The 26,132-nt window shown below is 44.8% G+C and overlaps 2 protein-coding genes across 3 annotated transcripts in view; one reads left to right on the top strand and one right to left on the bottom strand.

The window, feature by feature from the left end:
• Positions 1–12,290, top strand: part of NOL4L (nucleolar protein 4 like) — a 198,729-nt gene extending 186,439 nt beyond the window's left edge. Inside the window, exon 11 of the mRNA XM_069073941.1 lies at positions 11,553–12,290. Within this exon, the coding sequence (XP_068930042.1) occupies positions 11,553–11,794 (242 nt within the window). The 3' untranslated portion in view covers positions 11,795–12,290. The remainder of the gene's footprint in view (positions 1–11,552) is intronic.
• Positions 12,291–20,927: 8,637 nt separating this feature from the next.
• ASXL1 (ASXL transcriptional regulator 1) overlaps positions 20,928–26,132 on the bottom strand; it is a 70,297-nt gene continuing 65,092 nt past the window's right edge. For both annotated transcript variants that reach the window (XM_069073936.1, XM_069073937.1), the window contains exon 12: positions 20,928–26,104. In XM_069073936.1, the coding sequence (XP_068930037.1) occupies positions 23,138–26,104 (2,967 nt within the window). In that variant the 3' untranslated portion in view covers positions 20,928–23,137. The remainder of the gene's footprint in view (positions 26,105–26,132) is intronic.

Here is a 26,132-nt window from a genome sequence, read left to right as displayed (position 1 = left end):
CACACACACACACACACACACACACACACACACACACACACACACACTAAGAATCCCTGTTCTAGATGGAATCAGGGGTTCTTCCTTCCACTGTGTACAACAGAGCTGCCTTCTACTTAGCTGCTCATTTTCCAGTGGAGAGATGTCTCCCAGTAACATGGAAGTCTGGTTGTAACCCAAACAAACATAGCCAGCCCCCATGCTTAGAGCCTACACAAAATTTCAGGATCCCAGGCCCCCACAGTCACTGAGAGAGAAAGGGAGAATAGCTGACATTCATTTTGTCCTTCCCAGACCCTGGGAGAAAGGGAATGTAAGTGTTCTTGTTCCTGTTTTATGGGCTTGCCCAGAAAGGTGAAATGTCCTTATTCAAAGAGTTTGAAGCCAGGCCAGGACTCTTACCCCAGAATGCCTCTCACCATTCATTTCTCCAGGAAGAAACAAGGACAGATTCACTTGCAGGATCCTACCTGATCTTTCTGAGGAAAAGCATGTTTTATTTTTCTTTCCTGGCATCTTCTCAATTACCTGTAACTTTTTCAAAGAATACTGATTTGAAATGAGTAGGCTTGGGTCTGAATCGCTTGGTGATCCTGGAAAATTGCCTTCCTTTCCTTAATCTCCTTGTCTGCAAAATTGAGAAACCACCGACCCTAATTACGCTTGAAAGGTTGTTGTGAAGATGAAATCCAATACAGTAGATAACGATTCTTATAAACTTGACTATGACGTAGACTGTTAGTATTACTGTATATTCTGATTGATTAGAGTAGGATGTGTTCATTTGGATCTGCCGCTGCTTCCTTACTCATGGTTTTGTTGCTGCTGGTGATGAGTTTTCTCCTCTGGTCTTTTGGCTGTGGATCCTATTCAAAGGTTATCATCATCCTTATTTATTTTCTTACTAAAATTCCGGGCTATTCCAAACCTTTCCTCTTACATCTAAGACCTAAAGGCTCTAGTCTCTTATTCTTCAAGAGAAGCCCTCTTCTCCCCAAACTTTCCCCTCATTCGTCCATTCCTTAAATGTTTATTGAATGTAAGGACCTGAGCTATAGGAGAGCCTGATAAAGCCAGAGAGATGACATAATTATAATGCAAAATAAAATGCTTTAAGTAGACCATACTTTAGGGAGATTTCAGTGTTCAAGAGGAAAAAAAGAGCAGGGGGATCCCATTGGCAGAGACCCCAGGGGAGCACGGGGCTCTCACTCCACACCTCTCATTTGTTGCCAATAGCTCTCCCTCACAGCCACTACCCTGGTACAGACCCCCTCATCATGTCATTCATGGACTTTTGGAATAGCCTTTTTATAAGGGCCGCCTTACTTTGATTTTGACAATTAATAAGCATTTATTTTCTTTCCCTCCCATCTCCCGCTAATTGGAAAAAAAAGACCCTTGTAAAACATGCATATCCATCAAAATACCATATCTAAAAATATATCTCATTGCTTTTTGAGTCTATCAGCTCAGGCAGGAGGAGCGCTGGATCTCTGGAATCATGCTTGAGCATTGCATCAGTCGGCTTTCAGGCTTTCATGGTTGTTCATTTTTTACAATGTTGTTATAATATGAATTTTTCTTCTGGCTCTTTTCACTTCATTGTGCATAAGCTCATACAAGTCTTCTTGTCTCTTTTTTTCATATGGCATGATTTTTCTTGTTCAGTCTGACACTTCATGAACCCTTGGGATTTTCTTGGAAAATATAATGAAGTAATTTGACATTTCTTCCTCTAGCTCATTTTACAGATGAGAAAACTGAGACAAATGGGGTAAAGTGATTTGCCCAGGGTCACATAGCTAGTAAGTGTCTGAGACCAGATTTGAACTCAGGAAGATGAGTCTTCCTGATTTTTATCCACTGTGCCCTCTATTATGTTAACATGCCATAATTTGTTCAGTACTCCCTTAGTTTTTCCAGTTCTTTTTTTTTTCTATGAAAGGAAATGCTTAAAATATTTTCCTTCATATAGGACCTCTGATCTCTCTGGAACGTAGGCCAAGCTGTAGTATGGCTGGGCCAAAGGGTATACACAATTTGGCAACTTTGTGAGCAGAGTTCCAAATTGCTTTCTGGAATTGCTGGACCAATTCACGACTAAGATTCTGATAGAAGTATGTGAGTAGATTCTCTCTCCCAATCTGTTAATTTGACTCACCATATCTAGAATCGATTTTACTTTTGTAAATTGGGATTCTGGCTACTAGAATAGTCCCTCAGAAATCCTTCTGGCTATTCTGCCACCCCTTGCATACTTCTGTTGGAGAATCAGTATAGTAGACCGCTGATACTTTGGGATGCCTTCGATACCACCTTTTATCTCCCATCTATACATTCTGCTTCTTTCTGGTGTCTGAAGAATGGAACTTCAACTTTCCTCAAGATTCAGGTTCCCATATAGAGGTACTCTCCCCTGACTTGGAATGTGACATGGTAATAGACATCTAAGCCAGCCAGTCTACTTCATAGCGATGTAAAAGTTATCCCAGTTATTTCTCCCTCTTCCCTTCCCCTGCTCCCCACAAAGTCTGACCTCTGATCCCTTGAGGCAAACATCCTGTCTCTGAAAATAAGACATGGGACGAGATCTCAGTAGCTCTCTCTGACATCAGCCTAACAGGTCAGCACCATGTCCTCACCGTACACCTGGTGTACCTTGATAAGGAGCTGATCTTCCTCATGTCATTTCTCAGTATGCAGTGGCTTGCTGTGATCTCCTCTGTGGTCAGGCTATTCCACCATCTCTGCTGGAAAGAACCTCAGAGTCCCATCAAGTCAAACCTGTACCTGAACAAGGATTCATTTAATACGAACCCTGACAAGTTTTACTCAAGACTGCAATAACAGGAGATTCGTTATCTAACCTGGGCTTCTTAGGGATCCTTTCTTTCCATTGGGCTGAAATCTGCCCTTGTGAATTCCACCTCGTGCTCCTATTTCTGTCCCCTCTGTCCATGAAGAGCAAAACCAATTTCTCGTGCTTTTTCTTCCCTAAGTCTTCTCTAGTTGAGATCTGGCCAGGTCCTTGTTTGGTTAGGTTTCCAGTATTCTCGTTCAGTTGATCACCTTCTTTTGGACGTCTTCCAGTTAGCCACCTATTCTGTCCTCCTCCCCCCTTCCACCACCCCTTCCCCAACCAAACATGTGCAAGCTAAAAAAAATCCCTTCAAGGACTTTTTTTGTTTTTGCTTTCCTCCCCCCCCCCCAATTCTGTCCCACCCCTAGGAAGTCTTCCAATGTTGGGTGAAGTTTAGACTAACAGCAGACATTTCCTTAACCCCTTAAGTTTTGCCAGTTTCTTTGTGCCCTTCCATGAAGCCAATAATGCAAACTGTATCAGCTCCATTTTATAGATGCAGAAACTGATGCTCAGAAAAGGGAAGAAACTTGCTCATGGCGCTGGAGCGAAGACTTGGACCAAGGTCTTCTGATGCCCAGCCTTGTGGTCTTCCTACTTTACCATGCTCCTTCTTTACAGCTGCCAAATGCTGTCATTTTGTGGCCAAAACAAGTTGCTGAAAACACAATTTTATATTTTAAACTATGAAATAGCTTAAATAATGATACATGAATAATAATGAAAACTAGCACATCCCTAAATCTTCCCTCCCCCCCCACCCAGTTCACAATCTGAAGAACTCTTACATCTTTTTTTTTTTTTTTAAGGATTTGGGGTTGAGTAACTTGCTCAAGGTTACACAGCCAGTTATTTTGTGTGGGTGCCAAGTATCTGAGGCCGGAACCAATCCCGGGTCTCCCAACGCCCGGCGCTCTTACTGCGCCACCTGGCTGCCCCGCCCTGCTCTTACATCTTTATTGTGACTGAACATCCTGTGAAGACATCACGAAAGTCTGTTGTTTGCTGGGGCAATTGTTACTCAACAACACTGTCCGACTGGACAGCTGATCACTCAGAAGATTAGGGCTGAAGATCCCAAATTAAGAATTCAGTAAACATTTGGGAGATGCAAAGTTTAGGGAAGAAGATCCCCTCAGGGAGTTTATAGTCTTACAAAGAGATTATTTAACTGACATCATGGGATTACAGTGCTGCTTTAGTAAACAACATGTTGTAGGATTATGGTTTTTAACCCATTCTGCTATCTGCTTCCATTTTATGGGAAAGTTCATCCCATTCACATTCACAGTTATGATTGCGATCTGTATCTTCCTCTCCATCCTATTCTTCCTCCCCCCACTGACGTTTATGCTTTCATTTTTCCCTTCTTCATTTCCCTCCTCAAAAGCGTTTTACTTTTGACCTCCACCTCTGTCTACCCTCTTATCTATCAGCCTCCTCCCTTTTCTTTCCCTACAGTAGAGCTTGTTTTACCTAGTAAAGCCACAACCAGAAGTTCTAGATGGGACAGGTTTGGGGATCATTTCTAAGGATCTATCCAATTCAGCCCCATGGGAGAGAAATTAGACTCCCATAAACTTAAGAAGCCCCCTCCAGGTTTAAACAAAAGAGAGGAGTGTTGAGAAGCATCTTCCTAGCTAGTGGTTTCTGCAGCTCCCTCTCTGCCACCATAAGAGTTGACATCAGCAATCCTGGGAGGTGTAGGCACTCTTATTCCCACTGTACAGGTGAGGGAATATCAGCTGAGAAAGGATAAATGGAGTATCTAAGCAAGATTTGAACTCAGACCTTCCTGACCTCTCCAAGTCCAGAGACCTTAACTACTACACTGCCTAGCTGCTTCGAAGACCATGGTTGGGGTGGGTAGAACACTGTGTAGTGGTGGCATGAACTTGGCCTCAGAGTGGGAAAGCCTGTGTATTTCTCCACTCATCAACTTCCTAATTGTGCACCTAATTATTGGCAAGTGATTTCTGCTCTAGGCCTCAGTTTCCTCATCTGTAAAGGGGATAGGGAAAGGGGGGGCATTGTTATTTACACTACATCCCTCAAAGGTTTATGAGGAAAGCACTTGACAAACCTCAGAGCACCTAATTCTTCAGAACACAAGAGCTGAGGGCCACAACAAACTCTTTTTTTTAAAATAATTTAAATGCTTTATTAACTGCTGATTTACATCATTCGTTTCCGCCAGATTTTGAGTTACAAATTTTCTCCCCGTTTTTCCCCCACCCATCCCCCCAAAACAGCAGTCCCACAGGATATCCCCACCTCCAATCTGCTCTCTCCCATATTTTCTCCCATACCCGTTTCAACTTTTCCAGTGGATCTCTATGCCTCAGTGCCTGTATATCTTTTTTCTTAATTACATGTAAGATGGTATTAATAATAGTGTATATATATATATATACACACACACACACATATATATATATATATATATTTGAATATTTCATTTTAAAACTTTCAATTCCAGATTCATTCCCTTCCCCCCCCTGCCACCCACCCCCACTGGGGGGACAAGCAGTTCGGTATAGGTTGTACATGTGTGGCTAATGCAAAACAATAACATAGTAGATGTATTGTAAAAGACTGACTATATTTCCCTCCCTCCTATCCCACCTCACACTTGTTCTATTCTCTACTTTGATCCTGTCCCTTTTCAAAAGTGGGTGCTTCCACCTTCCCTCTCCCCCAGCCTGCCCTCCCTTCCATCATCCCCCCTCACATCCCCTTCCCCCCCTATTCTACTGGAGGGTGAGATCCCCTATTTAGTGTGTATTTCCCTCCCTTTTCAAGCCAGATTCAATAGGAATAAGGTTGACCCATTCCCTTTTGCCTTCCTATTCTTCCCCTCCATTGTAACCATTTTCCCTTGCCTCTTCTGTATGAGATAGTTTGCCCCACTCTGTCTCTCCCCATCTCCTCTCATTATATTCCTCTCACCTCTTCATTTCACCTTTTAAGTATCATCCCTTCCTGTTAAATTGGTCCCGTGCCCTCTATCTATGTATACCTGTAAACGTATATACACACATTCACCTATGTATTCATATGCTCGCATACCCTCATATAAAGACTATATTTATATATACATACATACATATATATATATATACATATACATTTTTCTAATCCCTTCAACTACTGAGAAAAGTTTCATAGGTTACAATTATTGTTTTTCCATGTAGGAATGTTAATAGTTCAACTTTGGCCAGGTGGCTCAGCGAGCAAGAGCTCCAGTGCCGGGACGACCCGGATCAAATCCAGGCCCAGACACCCAGCACCACACCCAGAAACAACAACCAGCCATGCAACCCTGAACAAGCCACTCAACCCCGATTGTTTAAAAAAAAAATAGTTCAACTTTGATAAGTTCCTTATGATTTCTTTTCCCTGTTTACCTTCTCACGCTTCTCTTGCTTCTTGTATCTGAATGTCAAATTTTCTATTCAACTCTGGTTTTTTCAGCAAGAATGCTTGAAAGTCCTGTATTCCACTGAATGACCATATTTTCCCCTGAAACATGATACTCAGTTTTGCTGGGTAGGTGACTCTTGGTTTTAATCCCAGCTCCCTTGACCTCCGGAATATCACATTCCAGGCCCTTCAATCCCTCAGTGTAGAAGCTGCCAGATCCTGGGTTATCCTGATTGTGTTTCCACAATATTCAAATTGTTTCTTCCTGGCTGCTTGTAATATTCTCTCCTTAATCTGGGAATTCCGGAACCTGGCTATAATATTCCTAGGAGTTTTCTTTTTGGGATCTTTTTCAGGAGGTGATCGGTGGATTCTTTCAACCTCTATTTTGCCCTCTGGTTCTAAAACATCAGGGCAGTTTTCTTTGAGAACTTCCTGGAGGATGCTTTCCAGGCTCTTACTTTGATCATGGCTCTCAGGCAGTCCAATAATTTTTAAATTATCTCTCCTGGATCTGTTTTCCAGGTCAGTGGTTTTTCCCATGAGATATTTCACATTGCCTTCTATTCTTTCATTTGTTTGGATCTGTTTAATAGCATCTTGATTTCTCATAAAGTCATTAGCTTCCATTTGCTCCAATCTAATTCTGAAGCAATGATTCTCCTCAGTGAGCTTTTGAGATTCTTTTTCCATCTGGCAAATTTGACTTTTTAAGGCATTCTTCTCCTCATTGCCTTTTTGAGCCTCCTTTGCCATTTGAGTCAGTCTGTTTTTTAAGGTATTATTTTCTTCAGTCAGGCTGTTGACTCTCATTTCATAATTTTCTTGCATTGTTCTCATTTCTCTTCCCAATTTTTCCTCCACTTCTCTTATCTGCTTCTTAAGGTCCTCTATGGCCTGTAACCAGCTTGTATTTTCCTTTGAAGCTTTTGGTGCAGGAGTTCTGACTTCACTGTTTTCCTCCTGTTCCATGCCTTGCTCCTTCTTATCCCCAAAATAGGACTGTAATGTTGGAATCTTCTGTCTGCTTTGTTTCCTTTGCCTGCTCATTTTGCCACTCAATGATTTGACTTTTGGGCTTTGTGCCACAGTAGGACTCTGCCACCAGACAGGGGAGTTTTCGTCCCAAACGCTGGGGTTTTCTCAGCTGCCGGAGGTATTAGATGGGTGCCCTCTCTGAGGTCTCCACACGCTCTGGCAAGCTGGACACACACCCCAGGACCTCCACCCTAGACTGCAATCCAGATCCAAGCAGGTTAAAGCAAGAGCGATGACCCCTCAGACTGGTGCTTGGTCCCCCTACACTCTGCAGGCCAGGAGCTGAAGCCGCCATGTGGCGCTGGCAGGCTGTGCTGGCGTCTCAGCGGTTTCTTGCTCCGGGGGTAAAAGCCACGCACTCCCACTTCCTGGGTCCCAAAGTCCAGACTGCACTGGCCTCTCACCTTGTCCTTCGCATCTATGTATTGATAAATCTGGAAACGGCCACAGCTGCTGCTGATCTGGAGTCCCTCTGGCTGTTGGCTGGTCAGGCCCGCCCTGGGGATAAAGCCTAGGAGTGGTGCTGGGCTCGGCTCCCAAAGCCCTGCGCTGGCCGATTCCCGCCAGCCTGCCGGGCTGTCCTCAGCGGGAGGTTAGCTTCTCTGTGTCATCTTGTGGGTTCTGCAGCTCCAAAGTTTGTTTAGAGTCCCCTTTTTACATGGATTGGGGAGGGTGGAAGCCGGAGCCGCGGGAAGGTCGTGCTTCTACTCCCCACAACAAACTCTTGACTGTGTAGTAAATAATGAAATAATGTCTGATCAAGTTTCATCCTACCCCTGAACCATCTTCATGTGAGAGACCCTCTCTTTTACTAGTGGGTAAAAGTTGTACCATGAGGGAGAGAGGCTGGAACCAGACATTAGAGGAATAAGAGCCATGCCATGGTCTCAACAGGGGCCGATTTGCTCCACACAAGTTTAGGGCATCCAGACACCCCCTTTCTCTCTGCTGTTTCACCTGGGGGCTCCAGTTCCACTGTCCTCTGGAGTGCTAGTTTTGGTCATTCTTCACACTTAGGCCGAGCAGTGGCTTTCTACAGCATTGTCAGAAAGGCAGGTGACCTTGTATCTTGAGTGTCATATCCACCAGCAGCATGGGGGTAATACTTGTATTTCCCACCTCTCAGTACTTGTGATGAGGGTTTTGTTGGCCAAGCTCTGTAGACCTGGGAGTTGTTATTCAAGTCCTGGTTTACCTCATCTTCATCTCCCCCCATTGACCTGTGACATCAACATCAGCAAGTTTCAATCTCTCTCCTTTCCTCCCCTTTTCTGGCCTGTTGCTCTCAGTGGATGATGCCTGCAGCTGCCTCTGAATTTCTGCCTTTACTTTGTCTCCTATGGTCTGCAGCTCTTCCTGGGCACCCACCCAATCAGTTGAAGGTTCTCTCCTACCCTCTGCCCCACCTCCACCCTGGGAGCATTATTTCATCAGAGTAAAAATCAGTAGCGGGCGGGAGGGGGGCAGGTTGTGATGCCTCCAATAACTTTTGCTACAACCTCAAAAATATTTCAGATTCCAAACCCCAGCCCTGCGCTGGGTCTGAGAAGTTGTATCCACAAACATTCGGTGGGAAGGGGAGGAGTGGGGGCAGCAGGGCAGTGCAGAGATTAGTAGATTGTTCAGCTTGCTGGATGTCTTTCCCAACCACTCAGATAGAAGGGTCAAAATTAAGAGGACTCAGGTTGAAATCCTCATGTGCCATTTCCCACCTCCATGACTTTAGGCAGTCATAACATTTCCCTGCTTCAGTAACCTCATCTATAAAATGACACATAAGGTCCCCTCAACTTCTTCCACCTCTAACATGACAATTCTGAGTTTCTTATCCTCCACCCCCTTTATCTTTTTACATCTTATTTTCTCTGACTGGGGGCAGACTAACCTACGACTTTCATAGTGTTAGTGCTGAAAAGGATCTTGGAGCTTTAGTCCAGGTGCCTCATTTTATGGGACACAGGGAAGTGACTAAGCTAAGAGATATGATTGGAACCCAGGTCTCCTGGGGCTGAGTCCACTACTTCTTGCCTGCACATGCAGTGGTGGTTCACATAGTCTTAATTTCCCTTAAGAAAGAAGAAATGAGTTATTCCAAACAAGTATCCCTGCCTACATGTCAGTCTCCAGGAGAGCAGGGTTCATAGATCTCTGTAAATGCTAGAAAATTTGATCTGCTTAGTTTTGGGGTGGAGTCAGAATGGGGGATAGCAGGGTGGTAGAGGAATAGATAGTCAGCCTGGGCATAGGCTGACATGTACTTACTACAGTAGAGAGAGAGAAGTAAGCCATTGAGAGATGGTGTAGAATGTGGACAGTTGCCTCTAAGTCACTTTCTCTCTGGGTTTGTTTTCTTCCCTGTAAAATTAGGATATTGGCCTAGATCATTGGTGTCAAACTCAAATAGAAACAGGCAGCCTACTGACTTAGAAAACCACAAATTGACATTATTTCTACCTTATTGTATTTCTCCTTTGTTAAACATTTCCCAGTTACGTTAATTCAGCACCTCTGGTCTAGATGGTCTCCAAGGTTCTTTGCCAGGCTAACCTGTGTTCTATGTCTGACAGTCCCTTCTGCACTAATATGGCATGCTTTCTAACCTCTCCCATCTGATGGAGAATCCATCAACTGTCAACAGCAATGATTGCTTGAACTTTTGATCAAGTCAGACCTTCTACCAAAACAGGAATTAAATGGCATTGGGATAAAGGCAAGATGTTAGTCTTCCCCTTACTATGCGGTATGCCAGCTAAATACATGAAAGCACAGCGCAGAGTCAGAGCACCTGGGGAGAAATGCTTTTTGCTGGTTGTGGGAACTCCACCCCAGGTAGGACTGTAGCGCTTACGTCAGTGACGATCAGGCTCCCTGACTGGACCCGTGCAAACAAGGGAGAATTAGGGCAGAAGTTATGACCATGGTAGTTGGCAAGAAGACCCCAGAGGGGATCAGTTCTGAACAAGACAGCACTAGAGCTGGGTCAATGCATGCCCAGGGAGAGGATGCCAAAGGCAAGGTGGCAAACCTATGTGTGGGAGTGGAGAAAGTAGAAGCAAGCTTCTGTCAGCCTTGATGACCTCAGGTATATCTTGGGTTCATATTTATAAGCTCCATAATAACAAACTCTACAGTTGGGTGGTGCAATGGATAGAGCAGCGGGCTTGGAATCAGGAAGATTCATCTTCCTGAATTTAAATCCAGCCTACGACACTAGCTTTGTGACCCTGGGCAAGTCACTTACCCTGCTTGCCTCAATTTCCTCATCTGTAAAATGAGCTGGAGAAGGAAAAGGCCAACCACTCCAGTACCTTTGCCAAGAAAACTCCAAATGGGGTCAGGAAGCGTCAGATATGATTGAAGTGACTCAACAGCAGTGTTTTGGGTCAGTTTCTCCCAAGGGTTAATAAAGGCCCTGGTTTAAAAACACTAAACTAAAAAACCCAATTTCAATGGTGCACTAGAGGAAAAAAATGGACATGTCCAGGTTTGGCCTGTTAAGGTATTTCTGGTTGGTGGCAATAGTAAAGAAGGGTCCCTCCTCACCAGCTTTGACGGACCAGGGAATAACGGTATAGAGCAGAAGCATAGGAACAATTTTGTAATGACTGGTCCTCCCGCTTCCCCAGGCTGAAATCTGAATATGATTCAATAAGCATTGATTAATACGCTTGCTATGCGTAAGGAAATGTGCTAAGTGCTAAGACTACAGACACAAACATAAAAAACCTGTTCCTGCCCTTAAGGAGTTCACCTTTCACCAGGGACATGGAACAGGTGAATGGCCAAGCAGTGCCTAAGGAGATTGTATGATGGAGGTCACAGGGTACCACCAGCTCCCCTCTCTCTCTGTGTATCACTCTGATTTACAAAGTGCCATCTTGACAAGCCTACAAGATTAGTGTGAATAGTCTCATTTTGTAGATTAGGAAACCAAGGCTCAGAGATTGGCTTTTCTAACATGGTAAAACTAGGATTTGAATCCAGGTCATTGCCAACTGTATTATATCATAATATCTTTGGATGCCAGAGCCAAGAGGGACCTTGGGAGACCAAATCCATCTACCCCTTCACCTCTCTCCTCCATTCCTGCCACACATGCACACCTTAGGGAAAGGAAGTGATTTGGCTATGGGCACTGAACCTGGTGCTCATTTCCTACCCTGAGGGCATATGTATTCAATGGGTATCAGCCCCTCTTGCTAATTCTGGTTTGTCATGGCCTCCACAGGTCCTACAGATCTCAGCATGAAAGGCGGGGCTGCCTCCACCACCACAACGACGACCACCACCACCACCACCTCCTCTTCCTCCTCTTCCAGCAACAGCACCAGCCGGGGCATGGCCACTGCCCAGCTCAGCCCCACGGAGATCAGTGCAGTGCGGCAGCTCATCGCTGGCTACCGAGAATCTGCTGCCTTTCTCCTGAGGTCTGCAGATGAACTGGAAAACCTCATATTGCAGCAAAACTGACGCCCCAGCACCCAGAGAGCTCCTATGTCAACATGACAATTTCCACCCTAGAGAAAAGGGGCTGCCCCCAGCTGAGGACCTGGTGTCCTCTTTCCCCTCTAGCTGGTACATTTTATTTAAAGAAAAAAAATGAGTGGAACCTAAAAGAGCTGTTTCTACACACACTCCAAGCACCTGGGACTTTGGGCACAAGGACACTTTTTATTTGTTTTGAATCTCACCACACAGGTGCACTTACCTGCTTGGAAGAAGCCAAACGGGCAGCTTTGGAGGGGGTTTGAACTTTCTTGACAGGGAGCTTGGGAGCTGTGGCCGTATTTAGAATAACCTTCGTGGACCCTGACGTTAGAATCCCATCCCCAGATAATTACCTTTCAAGTCTTAGGTGAGCAGAATTGCATATTTATTGAGAAAAAACAAAATGGACCCTCCTCCTCCTCCTTTACCCTTAGTAATTTATTTTTCTGAAAATGGATTCTTTTGTGTTTGTACAGATTGCTAGTTTGTGTTTGTCTGATCAGAAGGAATTTATTCCTATGAACTAACATTCCATATCACTACAGTGATGAGGGGTGGGCAGCAGGGCGGAGAGGCAGAACAAGGCCAGCATCCCCGGGCATGCCTTGTGCCACAGGGTAGAGGTTACTTACGACCTGGGCCTGGAGCTTCCAGCCCACCCATCATGCAGTAAGCCGCCGTGAGGCTGAACTGCACACACTAGCTGTCATGTTTAGACTCAGCTATGCTCTCAATCAGATCCCACTGCTGCTACAGGAACACAGTCTCCTCCAGTCAGTGACCTCAGCACGGGCACCACCAAGTGGAAGGACCTCACACACATTTAATATACTGCAGAGCAAACCCAACTCCACCCAGCCCCACTACCAAGGCAGTCCCACTTCTGCAAAACCCCCATCACATTCACCATCTGTCTTCTACCTCACACTCCAGCGTGGGCTTTTCCCAGTACGGATGTGCCCTGAGCCTGCTCAGAATGGCTGGTTCCCCAACTTTTCCCCACCCCCAATACCTTGATTATAAAACGAATCCAAATTGGGTATCTGAGAAACAAAGGGCAGTGAGCATCCTGTAAGTCTAAACCAGCAATGCCAGACGCCTGAGCCCCAAGCCCTCCTAACTGCTGAGGCCAGAAAGGGCAGATGACAGCTCCTTACAAACCTCCCCTCTCACTGCCCTAATGGTGAGCAGAGGGTGTGGAAATAACTCATGGCTTCCCCTCTCACTGGGAAAGCTTTAGGCAGGTCAGGAGAAAGCCATGCTCCTCCAGGTAGGCTGTCTGGCAACTACTTCCCTTTCCCCTCTCTGCCCAGTTGACTGGTGATCATAAAACGAGAAGTGAAGCAGATGCCACAGAATCTCTTCTGGGACCAGTTTCCCTTGGGTGTGAACAGTCCTGGATTAGAAACCCACAGTCCCTAGAGTGTGAAGGAAAACAAAGTTGGCTTGGTTTCTTCCCTTCCTATAGGCACTTCCTTTTGCTCAGTGCAATACCTACCAGTGCTGCTAAAGTCAGGGACTTAGCTTAGACCTCAAAGGGCCAAGGTAAGGCCTCTCAATGCAACATGTGCAGTAGCCATAAGTGCAGCAGCAGCTGCTGCCTGATGACCTGTGAGACTTCTAGCTCCTTTCTCTATCTCAGTGACAGCCACCTCTGCCCAGCTGAAGCAGAATGGAACCCAAGGTGACCGGCTGAGTGGAGCAGACAGTTCCCAGCAAACCACCTTGGCTGTTATATCAAGACCCCTCCCTCTCAAACCAGCTCCTCTGTAGCCTCGGTCACCCCCTCTTATTGCATTCAAGATGGTGGCAGGCTTCCCTCAGGAAGGGAGGGAGGGAACCAGATTGGACTATTCCTCCTTCCAGGCACAAAACCTATGACCTGACTCTAGCCAGGAAGGCCCCGGATGAGTGGCGAAGGACAAGGGGCAACTGAAAGATGAGGAACCCACAACTCTGCCTTTCAACCCCCCACCAAAGGTGATATAATCTTTCTTGCATACACTGTTCCCAGGGACAGTAGGGCTCCCACATGCCATTTTAATCACACCAGTTCTGTCAAAATAAGCCTTTTCCTTGACTGACTTTTTTGGGCAGCCTAGGCCTCATCAGGGTTGAAACAGCCAAGACAGATCCACATCACAGCACAAACTTCAGTGCCCAAAGCCTCTCCCCCTACACTTATGCACTCCCCAGACCATGCACCATTCATATCACAGCATTCCCTAGTCCCCCCTGCCCCACATACACACACTCAACATTTGAATTTGTGTAAATATTTATTTTTGTGTGTGAACAATACTACAAAGTAACCAACAGACCTTTTGCAAAATGTTACCCCAAGCAATTTGTGAAAGTCTTAATGTTAAAAAAAAAAATGGCTGAGACAATCGCCGCCTTAGAATTCTTGTTATCGATTGCTTACATTTCACCTTCTTGAGGCAGCAACCAGGCTAATCCCAGAGCTATCAGTCTCTTGACACACTGACATAAGACACGGGGAGAGGTTCCCCTCACAAGGGACTGTATAAAGAGCAGCCTTTGCTACAATTCGAAGTTGGATTTTTCTGAGTTCAAGCCGTCTTAACAGATCACTTTCGGCCCTGCCTTAGTATTGTGGTAAGAGTGTAGGTTTAGTACAAAACACATGCCACTGGGAGAAGACGAGACTCTCAGGTGTAGCTGAAGGACAATAGATTCCCCATCATGTTACCATCACCTCCTAGGTTTAACCTGCACCTGGTGGGTCAGTTAGTTTTGAAGCTCTATTCATGAATGGCAGAATCTGGAGCAGGTTATTAAGTGGAAACAGGACCCCATTTGCTAGTATAGTCACAGAAACTTCTTGGGTTCTTGGTTTGCCTTTTTTTTTTTCCTCATTTAAAAGATGCAGCTTCTCCCCCTCCCACCCCATATTCCTCACTGTCTCCCAAGTACCAGCATGCTTGTTCTGGCTGTAGGTCTGAAGAACATCTTCACATCTGCCCTGGTCTCTATTCCAACTGCAGCTCTGCTCCCTAAAAGCCATGTCCCAAATGTTCTAAATTCTTGCTGAAGGGCCCAAGGGCTACACTCCATTTTGGATTCTAAGAGGAAAGGGAAAAATGGAAGCAGAATCCACTGAACAGCAAGAAAGTTTGGGACAGGAATTTTGTTTGGAATAGTAAGGATAGGTGTCAATGAGGAGAGAGGTGAAGAGGACTTGGGACTTTGTAGAAGATCAAACCCATGGGGAAACCCATGATTGTGTTTAACCCATCTGAAATTCATCTTACCTTCATACCTTGTACACATGGATTATTCAATTCCTGAGGACAGTGTTGTAATGAGGGGGGAAAGTGTTCAGAGGATTTCCAAACAGGTCCAAAGGGCCACTCACCACTCCAGGGGTGGCTGGAGGATTAACTACCAGTCCATTTTCAAAATGCTGCTTTGAACTCAGAGGGTTAATATACTTTTAATTTGTAATTTTTTGTAAAACTTTTTACAAGGTAGTGTAGTATTTCACCAGAATACCAGTTTCAATCCGTCCATGGTCTGATTTTTATATAATTTAGTGGTGCTTTAGAAATTTTTGGTTTTTGTTGGTTCCGAGCTCAAGAGCTCAATTCTTTGCCTGTATCTACCTAAGACCAATGTGAACCTTTGTCTTTTGGCTCCTAATTTTGGACTCAGTGAAAGTGTACTGTTTACATGTACAGATCCCCCCATCCCTGTGTGGTCTGCAAGACTCACTGTTGAGGAGGAAGATGCGCCTCACTCAACTCATCTGCTTAGCAAAGCCACAAATCTCTTCTCTTTTACCTATGTTTCCACCTAAAAGAGAAAAAATAAAAATAACTTTTTTAAACTCACCACAATAGAATCAGGATTTGCTACAAACACTTCTGGAACTAGCAAATCATTTCCTTTTAGCAGCATGGATGGCCCATGGTCGTTTGTCTTGTGGTTGGTCTAGCAGTGATAGTCAAAGTAAAGACACTCTTGATCTCTTTGGTTGGTAAATGGCATAGAAGGAGAATCGTCAGAACCTAAATGGGTCTAATTCTCCTGATGATAAAAGGATGGAAAAGCAGAGGTTATGCTAGCCTTTGGGTCCAAATGACTATCAAAGGACAACCCAATAGGCCTTCACCCTCTGGCACAATTACAGGTTGTTAGAAAAGTGTAAATCTGATACTGAGGAGCTAAGAAATGAGGACTTTCAAATGTTTCTTCAGTACTCACCTGGGACACTTAGGGAATCCAGGAGGGAATAACCACCTTTTGGGAGAGGCTCAGAGAGCACGCATACGGCACTTAAGATAATGGCAGGACTCCAACTTCTAAAGGTGACACTTTACTGCTTAATCGTTTCACCTCTAAATTATATTTTTACAGAGATGCACCTATGCAACTTAACGTGGCTTTTTTAAGCAGATGAGGACTTCCTCCTCAATGCTCTCTATAAAAATTATTTGTGTTCTATATAGTGGGTTTTTTCCAGTAAATGTGGCTTAATATTTTAATTCTTAGAATGTGTGTCTATTCTATGTGATGCAACTGAATTCTGTTTTGTTTGTGGAATGATTAGCACAGGCCAACGCCCTCCCCCTCACTTAACAAAAGACCAATGAGCTGTTAATCAAGCTGTTCTCTCCATGGTATTACTTGCTAAATGCACTGATTTCATAAGTACGTGGAATCCTTTTTCTTTGGAATCTGTATATCATATATAAGACTGAATCTACTTAATAAACACACTGTATAACAAACAGACTGCTATGTGTCCTCTCTGTATCTGGTGGCCAGTGTGTATTCACTTCCTTTCAAGCAAGCTTTCAGTACCTATGGAAAACTACTGCTAAGTCAGCCTCTGCCTGAGCACAAAAATGAATCACTCTCAGAGTCAGAAGGAACTTCAGAGGTCCCCAAGTCCAGTCATTAATGTAAAACAGGAATCACAGTCTACAATATCCTTATCATCCAATCTCTAAAGATCTCAGTTTACAGCCTCCTCAAGCAGCCCATTCCTCCATCCGAGAGTTCTACTTATTAAGGAGTCCTTTCTCAGGATGGGGCCACAGCACCTCTGCAACAGCCTCCCAGCAGGCCTAGCACAAGCTCTAATTCCTCTCACACATGAGGATGCTTCTAATGTGCAAAGACTAAATTTCCAACCTCAGTCACTCCTTTAGACTAAATGTTCTCAATTCATTTATAACATGATCTCTAATCCTCTTCCCATCTTGATTCCACCCATCCCCCAATATCCACTTCAGTTTGTCAATAACCTTCCTAAAATGGACATGGTTTGGATAAAGAACTAACAGAGGAGACTGATCGGAGAGGTAGAATTAAGAGAGACCAGTATCACAAAAACCGAGAGTATCCCAGAAAAGTCATCAAGTGTTGGGCTGCAGTCCAAAGCCTGAAACACACAGCCATTAAATCTGTCAAATGAGATCCTCTTGACTCACTCTCACTCCACATGTATAATCTGGTGCCAAGCCTTATTTTTACCTTTACATCTCTAAGTTACTCAAGTACCTATTTTCATCACACTGGTGTAGGCCCTCTTCACCCCATCCCTATAATGTAGGAATACCGCAAGACTTCTAGATTCCCCTGCCCCAAGTCTCTTCTCACTCCAATCCATGCCTCACTTGGATGTCAGTGATCTCTCCAAAGCAGAAGCCTGACTGTCACTAACCTCCTCGATAAACTACAGTGATTCCCTATTTGCTCCAAGCCCTCAGTCTTCTACTGTACCCTGCTCCCCTCTGCTTAGCTCTACAATCCATGTACAGTGGCCTCCCTTCCTCATTATTCCTTGCTCACAACACTGTCTTGTAGCTCTGGCTTCTCACTGGCTGTCCCTCATGCTCTTGTCTCCCGGCTACCTTGCAGACTCAAGTCAAAGCCCACCTTAGGTAGGCCTTTCCCAGTTGCCTCATATGGGCACATGTCTGCATGTCCAAGCACACAATGCAAACACATAGAGAGCTTTTTCTGAGATTAAAACATATACACATGGAACTAATGCTTTCCTCTTGAGATTACCTTTCACTTCCATTGCAAAAATCTTGTCAAGTTCAATTTTTTGCATGTTGTCTCCATTAAAGCACAAGTTCCTTGAAGGCAGGAACCATGTTTATTTTCTTTGTAACCCCAGTGCAGTGCCTAGAACATAAGAAGCACTTAATAAATGCTTGTTGACAGGCATCCAGAAAACAAAATGTAGTCTAACCAAAACGGAGTCTAAGACTTGCTTCTCCTTAAATACTCATGAATAAGGTCTCTGAAGCCACCATGGGAAGACAGTCTAAGAAACTTACAGAATAAGCTGCTTCAGCAAGCTAAGAACTCCCGAAAGGCAATGGCAATCCATCAGAAGAGTACTCATAGGTGAGACCATACCAGGGAGGCACAAGCCCAGATCATCTTAAAGGGAGCCTGTGCTGCTCCAATTTGGAGAATCACACATCTCAGACAGGCACCCCTGACATGCTCTCACCTCAATCGTAAGTGTTGATTACCTTCTATGGGTTATTTAAAAAATTAATTTCCAGGGCGGCTAGGTGGTACAGTGAGTAGAGCACTGACCCTAGAGTCAGGAGAACCTGAGTTCAAATGTGACCTCAGACACTTAACACTTACTAGCCATGTGACCTTGGGCAAGTCACTTAACCCCAATTGTCCTACCTTCTCCCCTCCAAAAAGAAAAAAAAAATCCTAGGAAACTTTTAAATATTTTTTTTTTAATTATATTAACCACGGGTGGGGGGGGGAGGGGATCATCCAGAGCTAGAAAGTACCTCCAAAGAGTTTTAATCATTCAATTACATATAGGTAGACTTCAAGTATAAACTGAATTTTTGGGAATCAAATAACTTTCGATTCCCAAGTGTAAGGAAAGCTTGATGTTTAAATGATTCCTAGAGGAGAAGCTTTTGTAAAGAATACAACCCCATGGCGCTCCACCAACTTTTATATAAAGTAAAATCACTTATCTTGGGTAAAGAGGTCTGGGTTGAGAGGTGGCAGACCTGAATTTTAGCCCTAGCTCCATGCGCCATTCATTATAACGACCATCATGTACTTTCCTTCTTGCCTCACTTTCTTCTGTGATGTGGATAGGACTATTTGGTCCATTACCTCTCCTCCTGGTGATAGTATCTGGTTCTGGTTTTGTTGTTTTGCTTTTTGGAGGGCAACTGGGGTTAAGTAACTGGCCCAAGGTCACACAGCTAGTTTTTTTGTGTTAAGTGTCTGAAGCTGGATTTGAACTCAGGTCCTCCTGACTCTGGGGCAGGTGCTCTATTCACTGTGCCACTTAGTAGCTGCCCTATAGTATCTGGTTCTAATATGAGAAATTTGTGCCCTTTTTTTTCGGGGGGAGGGAAAGAGTTGAGGGGAGGTAGTCCTTTTTCTCTCTCATCCAAGAATAGATTCCATCTCTAGCCCTTAGTACAGTTAAAGAAAAGACCTAACACTAACCTAGTTTCATCATGGTGAACAATTTCCCATAGTAATGTGATTTACTGCTATTGGAAGAACCCAACTAGATCCTTTTAGTAGCAAGTCACATTTCTGCAGCACTTTCAGTTTTAAAAAAGCATCCCTCCTCCCCCAACTGAGAGATAACAGATGACCTACCAGTGGTCATTCAACTAGTTAGCATCCAGGGATTCAATCCCAGGTGGTCTGACTCCACGTACAGTACCCTTCCCATTACACCATCAATCTGTCACCTATATGCTAGCCTTCAAAAGAGCCAATGAAAAGTCCTTATCTTAGAGCACCTTAGCCATAATTTGGTTCATATACGCTGGTTACCTATACAATATATATATTTTTGCTATTAGAAGGGGGAAAAGCAGGGCAATTGTGGTTAAGTGACTTGCCCAAGGCCACATGGCTAGTGTTAAGTATCAGGCCATATTTGAACTCGGGTGCTCCTGACTCCAGGGCTGGTGCTCTATTTACTGTGCCACTTAGCTACCCTTCCTAAGCAATTTTTAAAAGAGCTTATTTCAAGAGGGCAAGTTAAATTAAAAAGGAGTTAAAGTAGGACATTTAATCCAATTAAGATCATGTTGCTTCCATACTTTTTTATTTTTGGCTTTTTTGGAGGGCAATTGGGGTTAAGTGACTTGCCCAAAGTCACACAGCTAGTAAGTGTGTCAAGTGTCTGAGGCCAGATTTGAACTCAGGTCCTCCTGACTCCAGGGCTGGTGCTCTATTCATGCGACACCTAGCTGCCCCCCTTCCATACTCTGAACAAAGTATTCTTCCATGCTACGGGAACGTTACGATTCTGCTCAACAAAACTAAAGCTGGAGTCAGAATCTGGGATGACTAAACAGTCACCTTTCATGGGCTGGATGTCTCAAGCGCCAAGCAGTCCTAACTCCAGAGAAAGGATCTAACAGTAGTATTCCGTCATTTAACTTGAAGTATTAAGTTCCTTAGATGCAGGAGTTGTTTCAGTTGTCTTCTGGCCTAGGCACCCAGCAGAGGGTATGGCACACAGTGGGCATTTAATAAATGCTTGCTGATTGATTTTGTGATACATTACTACAGGTTAGGCCTAACAAAAAACTTACTTTGCAATGAAGTGTTAAAAGATGGCTCATTTCCAAGCATGTAGACTACAGAAGTATGTCTGAGTTAGCTCATTTTTGGTCACCACACCTAAAAATCTTAAGGTCCAGCAACTCCACTATTATTCTGTTCGATACATTTTAATCAGTGCACATGAATAATTTGAAACGTATCAATAATTCCCAATTCTGCTAATCATCTCCATCACCATCTAGAAGAGGTACAGGAGTGCACTGTGCATTGCCTGCCATTTTGAAGACAAAATTCAGAAGGAGGAGGGTTTTACAGTTTGTGAGTTAGGGCAGGGAAAGATTAGACAGCAACAGACAGCTTCTTTCTTGCTCTAAAAGTTTTTCTGTCACACACACACACACACACACACACAGGGTTACTACATTTGAACCAATATCATGTTTTTCATGGAAAATGTCCAGAAGGAAATGAAGTATTCTTGCTCCTACTACCCCAAATCAGCAAGATGTGTACAGTCCAAACAGACTGCTTAGGAAGAGAACTGAAACCACAAATGCAGATTTTACAGAAAGTTTATTTTTTTCCAATACCACAAGGGACATACAAGAGCAGCGCTTTCTCTGGACAGCTCTGCAGACCAGACCAGTTTCAAACTGTACACTATAGTGGCCCCAAAGGACACAGCGAAGAAGGAAGAAGAGGCTCAAAACTGCTTGGGCTCTCTACTCCCTATCTTTGGTAAACAGGCTTTTGAAATTGTCAACTTGGACTTGCCAATACCGCATTTCAAATCACCACTTTGTTCTCTCTCATACTTCATATCACAAAGTTGCCACAACGGATTGGGGGCGGGGGGGGACTACAGGTAAATGACCCTGACTCAACTCAATGAAATGCGCTTTTGCCATACAAATTTTATACTTCTTACAGAAGCGCTCAGATGGGGAAACAAATTAAACAGTATAGTCAAGTATGTAACAAGAAAGGATACAAGAACTGGGGGGAGAGGAGAGGGGCTAGAAGGGAGGGGAAGAGGGGTGGAGCATGAAGACAAACAGGTAAGCCTATTCACTAAAAATTGGCTGGGGATGAAAACCAACATTATACCCTTTTATATTCCCAATTCCACCATCCAAAGTCAGGCCAGACCAACTCACACAGCCATATTTCTAAAGATGATCTGGCTTACTGGGCCCCCTTAGAGTTCACCACACCGAATTCAAACCTGTGAGGATACTCCTTGTGCTACCCAAGAACATAGAAGGGAGCCCCACAGTAATTAATACTGTCTTATGACAAAGGGCACCTCCTTGTAAATGTTCCTGGAGATTTGCCATATGTGGCAGCAAAAAGCCACGGCTGCAGAATTTATACCTTTAAAAAGAAGGCGCAAAGGAGCAAAATGTATTTGTTCGGCAAGGTGTGGGCAGGCTGACCTTGAAATTGCACCTGCAGCCAGTCTGCCCACAGTTACCTATGTGAGTTAAGAGAGAGCCTGGCGGATCTGACAGGATATGCCTCCTTGAGCCCACCCTCACACTGGGTAGACCAGAATACAGTGGCTCTGACTACAGATGTAAATTAGTAACTAACACCATTTGAATGCAATACTGCTGAAGACTGAAAATAAGGGAACAGACCTTTATGTTCTATGTACAATACATCCATTTACAGAATTGGCCAGTACTGTGTACAACATATAAATACATGATAAAACATTAGAGATGCATAGAGTATACTTACAAGAGTCAAATATTTCACTTTATACATCCAAGAATAAAGAGTTAAAAATATAAAAATAAGAAACACACACTGCTTTGAAATGTAAAATGACTTTCACATACACAGGTGCGCTCTCACAGTTGCCCACGCACAGCAAGTCCAAAAAGACCTGGAGAAGGTCTCTGAGGTGGGAAGTCACTTGCCACACTACTGAAGTCCTGAGTTACAGGGTCTTGAGACAGCAGCAGTGGACTTTCAACAAGAAAAATGTCCCCCCTTCTTCCCAATTCTGAGCCCATAATTCAGGCAGGTCTAGGATTCCTTCAATCCAGTGAGAGATGTCAAGGCAGGAAAACTTCCAAATTTGCTTCTCGGGAGGAGTGGAAGGCAGGAACCACTCATGTTGAAATCCCCCAGGGTTAAAATGGCTCCATCTAAGTAATCACCTAAACGTGGGTCAATAGCCCTGCTTGGCAGGGCTGAGAGTTACTGCAATGTCACTCAGCTCTGAGGAGCTCACAATTTCTCCCTTGGTTTAGGAGAGTGGGGGAGGGCAGTCAGTAGGGGAGGAAAACGCTGACTTGTTGCAAAGTAGCAGAAAAACAGGTGGCAAGAAGAAGCGAGTGGAAGACTGAAATTGTTCTGTTTAAGCACAGCAGGTCCTAACCTAACTCAGCCCCTCATAGAGAACTCAGCCTTCTAGCTCCTCCTACCAGTTCTGATGAAGGTCAAGCGGCTTCTACACAGGGCCCACTGGAGGGCAGCTGCCTCTCACTCAGGGGATTGACCGGCGAGGTGCAACAAAGTCTCCATAATGGCGTAGAGCTAGGAAAACCCCCCAGTAAGATGAGATCCTCCGCAGACCTGAGAAGCTCAGTTAACAGAAGGCTTGAGCGTTGCAGATGTGGGGGGAAAGCAGGAGTGGTTCCTGCTCAGTGTAATATTGTCTCTATTATAACAAATAATATTTTCTTGTGTACAGATTTAAGATCATTATCAAAATACACACACTAAATATACAATTTTGTCCATGGCCATAATTTATTATCTCACCACAAGGCACAATACACAAAGCTTTGAGGGTCCTATACAGTCATCATGACAAAATGCCCCACATCCTTTACACATAATCATAGCTTTTAGGCTACAGGAGCATTTCAGCGAGATTTCTTCCATGTTGCTGCTATCAGTGAACATTTGCACAGAGAGTGATGCACTGTGGCTTGCAGCGAAGTTTGCTTTGTGGCTAAGCTGCATGACACTCCCAGCAAGGCTTCTGGGAAAGGCCGGTGTGCTAGATGAATAATTAAAACTGGCGGAATTCAACTGCAGCTTAGAAAGCTTCCCATAAAATGCCTGCTTGATATTGAGCTGGGAGGGAATGGAAGAAGGCTCTAATGGCTGACTGAGCCCTTTTCCAGGTTCTCTGGGGAGCTTGAAGAATGGCAAATCCATGACAAGTGGCACCCCTTGAAAATGTTCCATCAATTCGAAAGGTTTGTGGCCAATGCCTTGCCTGTTTTCTGCGTTACTCTTGGGTGGGCCACCCCCACAGGCCAGCATGTTCTCATTCTTGATGCTGCTAAAAGAGTTAGGGGGCTGCTTTGGGGACCATTCTGCTCTGGATGTCTGGACTCCTCCTCCAGACACTGTGCTTTTGCTTAGTCCTGGCTTCCTACTGGGAAAAACTGATTCCACAGTAGGGATGTTGGGAGGCAGCGGCTCCACTGACCTGGAATGATGCTGGGCCACAGCTGTGCTCCCAAGGAATCCAGAACCAAAAAGCTTTTTCCCTTGTCCACCAACATAGTTTTTATCCACTGGGGCCCCACAGATTTGGTTGGGACCAATGGAGATCACATTGGGAGACAAGAACCGAGGTATTCTAGAGGCAGTTTGCTTTCCTGGACTTCTACCCAGGGTTGAATCTACATTATTGTGTTGTGGTGGGCTGGGGGATGTGGTCAACTCTTTTTGATCTTCAAAACTACAGGAAGAGAATTTCTCTTTGGACTCCACTTCTTCCAACTGCCCAGAAGATCCTATCAGGTTTGCCAATGGCTGTGGGGAGCCTGAATTCGGGACAACCTTGGAGTTCTTTGGGGGAGTGTCAGGGAGAGCCTGAATACCCCTGGGCTTGGGAAGCACTGCTCCAGGATTATGGCACTCCTGTGGAAGCACATCCCTTAAAGCCCTTGGGGAACCAGAGCTAGAGCTATTTCTTCCAGCAACATTTCTATTTGTCTCAGGATCAAGAGTGGATTCTTCAAAGGAACCATTGCTACTCTGCTCCATGTTTTCAGATGATGGCTGCGTAACTTCCAGCTTGGTGGCACCATGTGCTGCTGGAAGGATCTTCTCCAGGGTCAAGTTGCCCTGAAGCAACTGCATCACCAGTGGATTGTTGGCCTCAACTGATGACACAGGACGGGAAAGGCATGGAGACCCTAGCTGTTTTTCAGAACTGACTTGTGGTATAGATTCAGTAGGCTTCAGTGGGCCAGATACATGAGACACCCAGCTGTGAAGCTCAAGCCCCTTGTCCACCGCAGCTGCTGACAGCAAGTCTGCTTTGCATGGCTCTCCATTAGTTTTTAGAGATTTGGATTGATTGCAATCACATTTCTCAGTCATGCTCTCAACTGAAGATCCTTGTCCTACAGCCTCCTCAGTGTTGGGTTGGAGGCCCAGATCTGGATCTGCCTCTGCACTGTCTTCAGTTAGCTCAGCTTCTAAGTCAGATGCTGTGTCTGTTGACTCACTATGAGTACTCAGTGCTTCACAGTCCCCATTAATTTTAAGTCTTTGAACTTCTTCAAACTGTTCACAGACACTAGCCATATCTCCTTGTGTGGAGCATTCCCAAAGCTGAGGAAGGTTATCAGGATTAATGCTTTCTTGGGTAGCAGGGTGGCAACTAAGTAAATCCAATGTTTCAGTAGAAACCTTTTGCTCTGGGTCACTTCCACTGTGGGGTTCAGTAGATGAGGTGTTTTCCCTAGAATCCAGCTCTTGCCGTTGCACTGTCTGGACATCTGATGGACCAGAAAACCAAGGAGCTACACTATCAGCAACAAGAGCTTCATCTTTTAAGTTCCCTTGGCTGGCACTGCTTTCCCCAGTGGGTGGATCTGAGTCATTAAGTTCTACTTCATTCAATATTCCATCGTGCTGCCTTTCATCCAATAACAATTCAGGGATTAGGCTGGGTACCAATGAAAGTACAGTATCCTTCACAGTGGAATTAGAGTCCAAGCCAAGGGCCTGGTCAGTTACTTTTTCTAAGACTTCTCCTACCTGAGACTGAACAGAATCATTCTCTGAGAGAACCATCTGTCCCTGTTCTTCACTCTTCTCTTTCTGAGAAGTGGTACAAGACTCGTGTTCAGTCCTTAAATCAGTAGGCAAATCAGATTTCTCACTCAACCTATCACGCACTAGGGTATCAGAAGATGGCTGGACCATAGCTTCATTTGGCTGGCCATGGGAAACAACAGTGAGAGGTAATAAAGCCTCTTCTGACTCACTTGTGAGGATATCAGCAACTCCGTGAAACATGCAGCCTTCCTCTCCAATGGGAGGAGAGGACAAGTCGTCTTTCCCAGGTAACAGCCAGTCTCCTTCAGGAGTCCCTGTTTCTAACAGGGCTTGTTCCCCATCTATGACATGACCAGGCGGCAATAGTTGTGTTCGTTGTAGATTTGGCGTACACCTTCCGTGAGTCCTCTTGGCTCCCCTGTGTTCGGGATGGTCACTAGCCTCACCTCCACCGCCTCCTTCATCAGTGTTCCCTCCACCACCTCCCCCTGGCCCACCCCCACCTCCGATGGAGGCTGTGGCAGCTTCTCTCTGGGCTCGGGCTTGCAGAGCGCGGGCCTTAATGTCTGCGAGGGTTCTGGCACCAGTTCTGCCCCGGCTGGAGTGCTCTGTGTTGGGGACAATCCGGGGGCATATCTGGTAAGCGGGCTGACCTTTAACCACCCAGGGCGGTTTGATACGTGAAAGTTGAATCTGAAATGAAAAGAACCAAAAAATATTT

This window comes from Petaurus breviceps, unplaced genomic scaffold (genome assembly GCF_028583685.1).
Source record: "Petaurus breviceps papuanus isolate PSGF00001 unplaced genomic scaffold, PetGlider_PUasm1.0 90879, whole genome shotgun sequence".
Taxonomy (NCBI): domain Eukaryota; kingdom Metazoa; phylum Chordata; class Mammalia; order Diprotodontia; family Petauridae; genus Petaurus; species Petaurus breviceps.
This window is presented reverse-complemented; position numbering and strand designations above follow the sequence as displayed.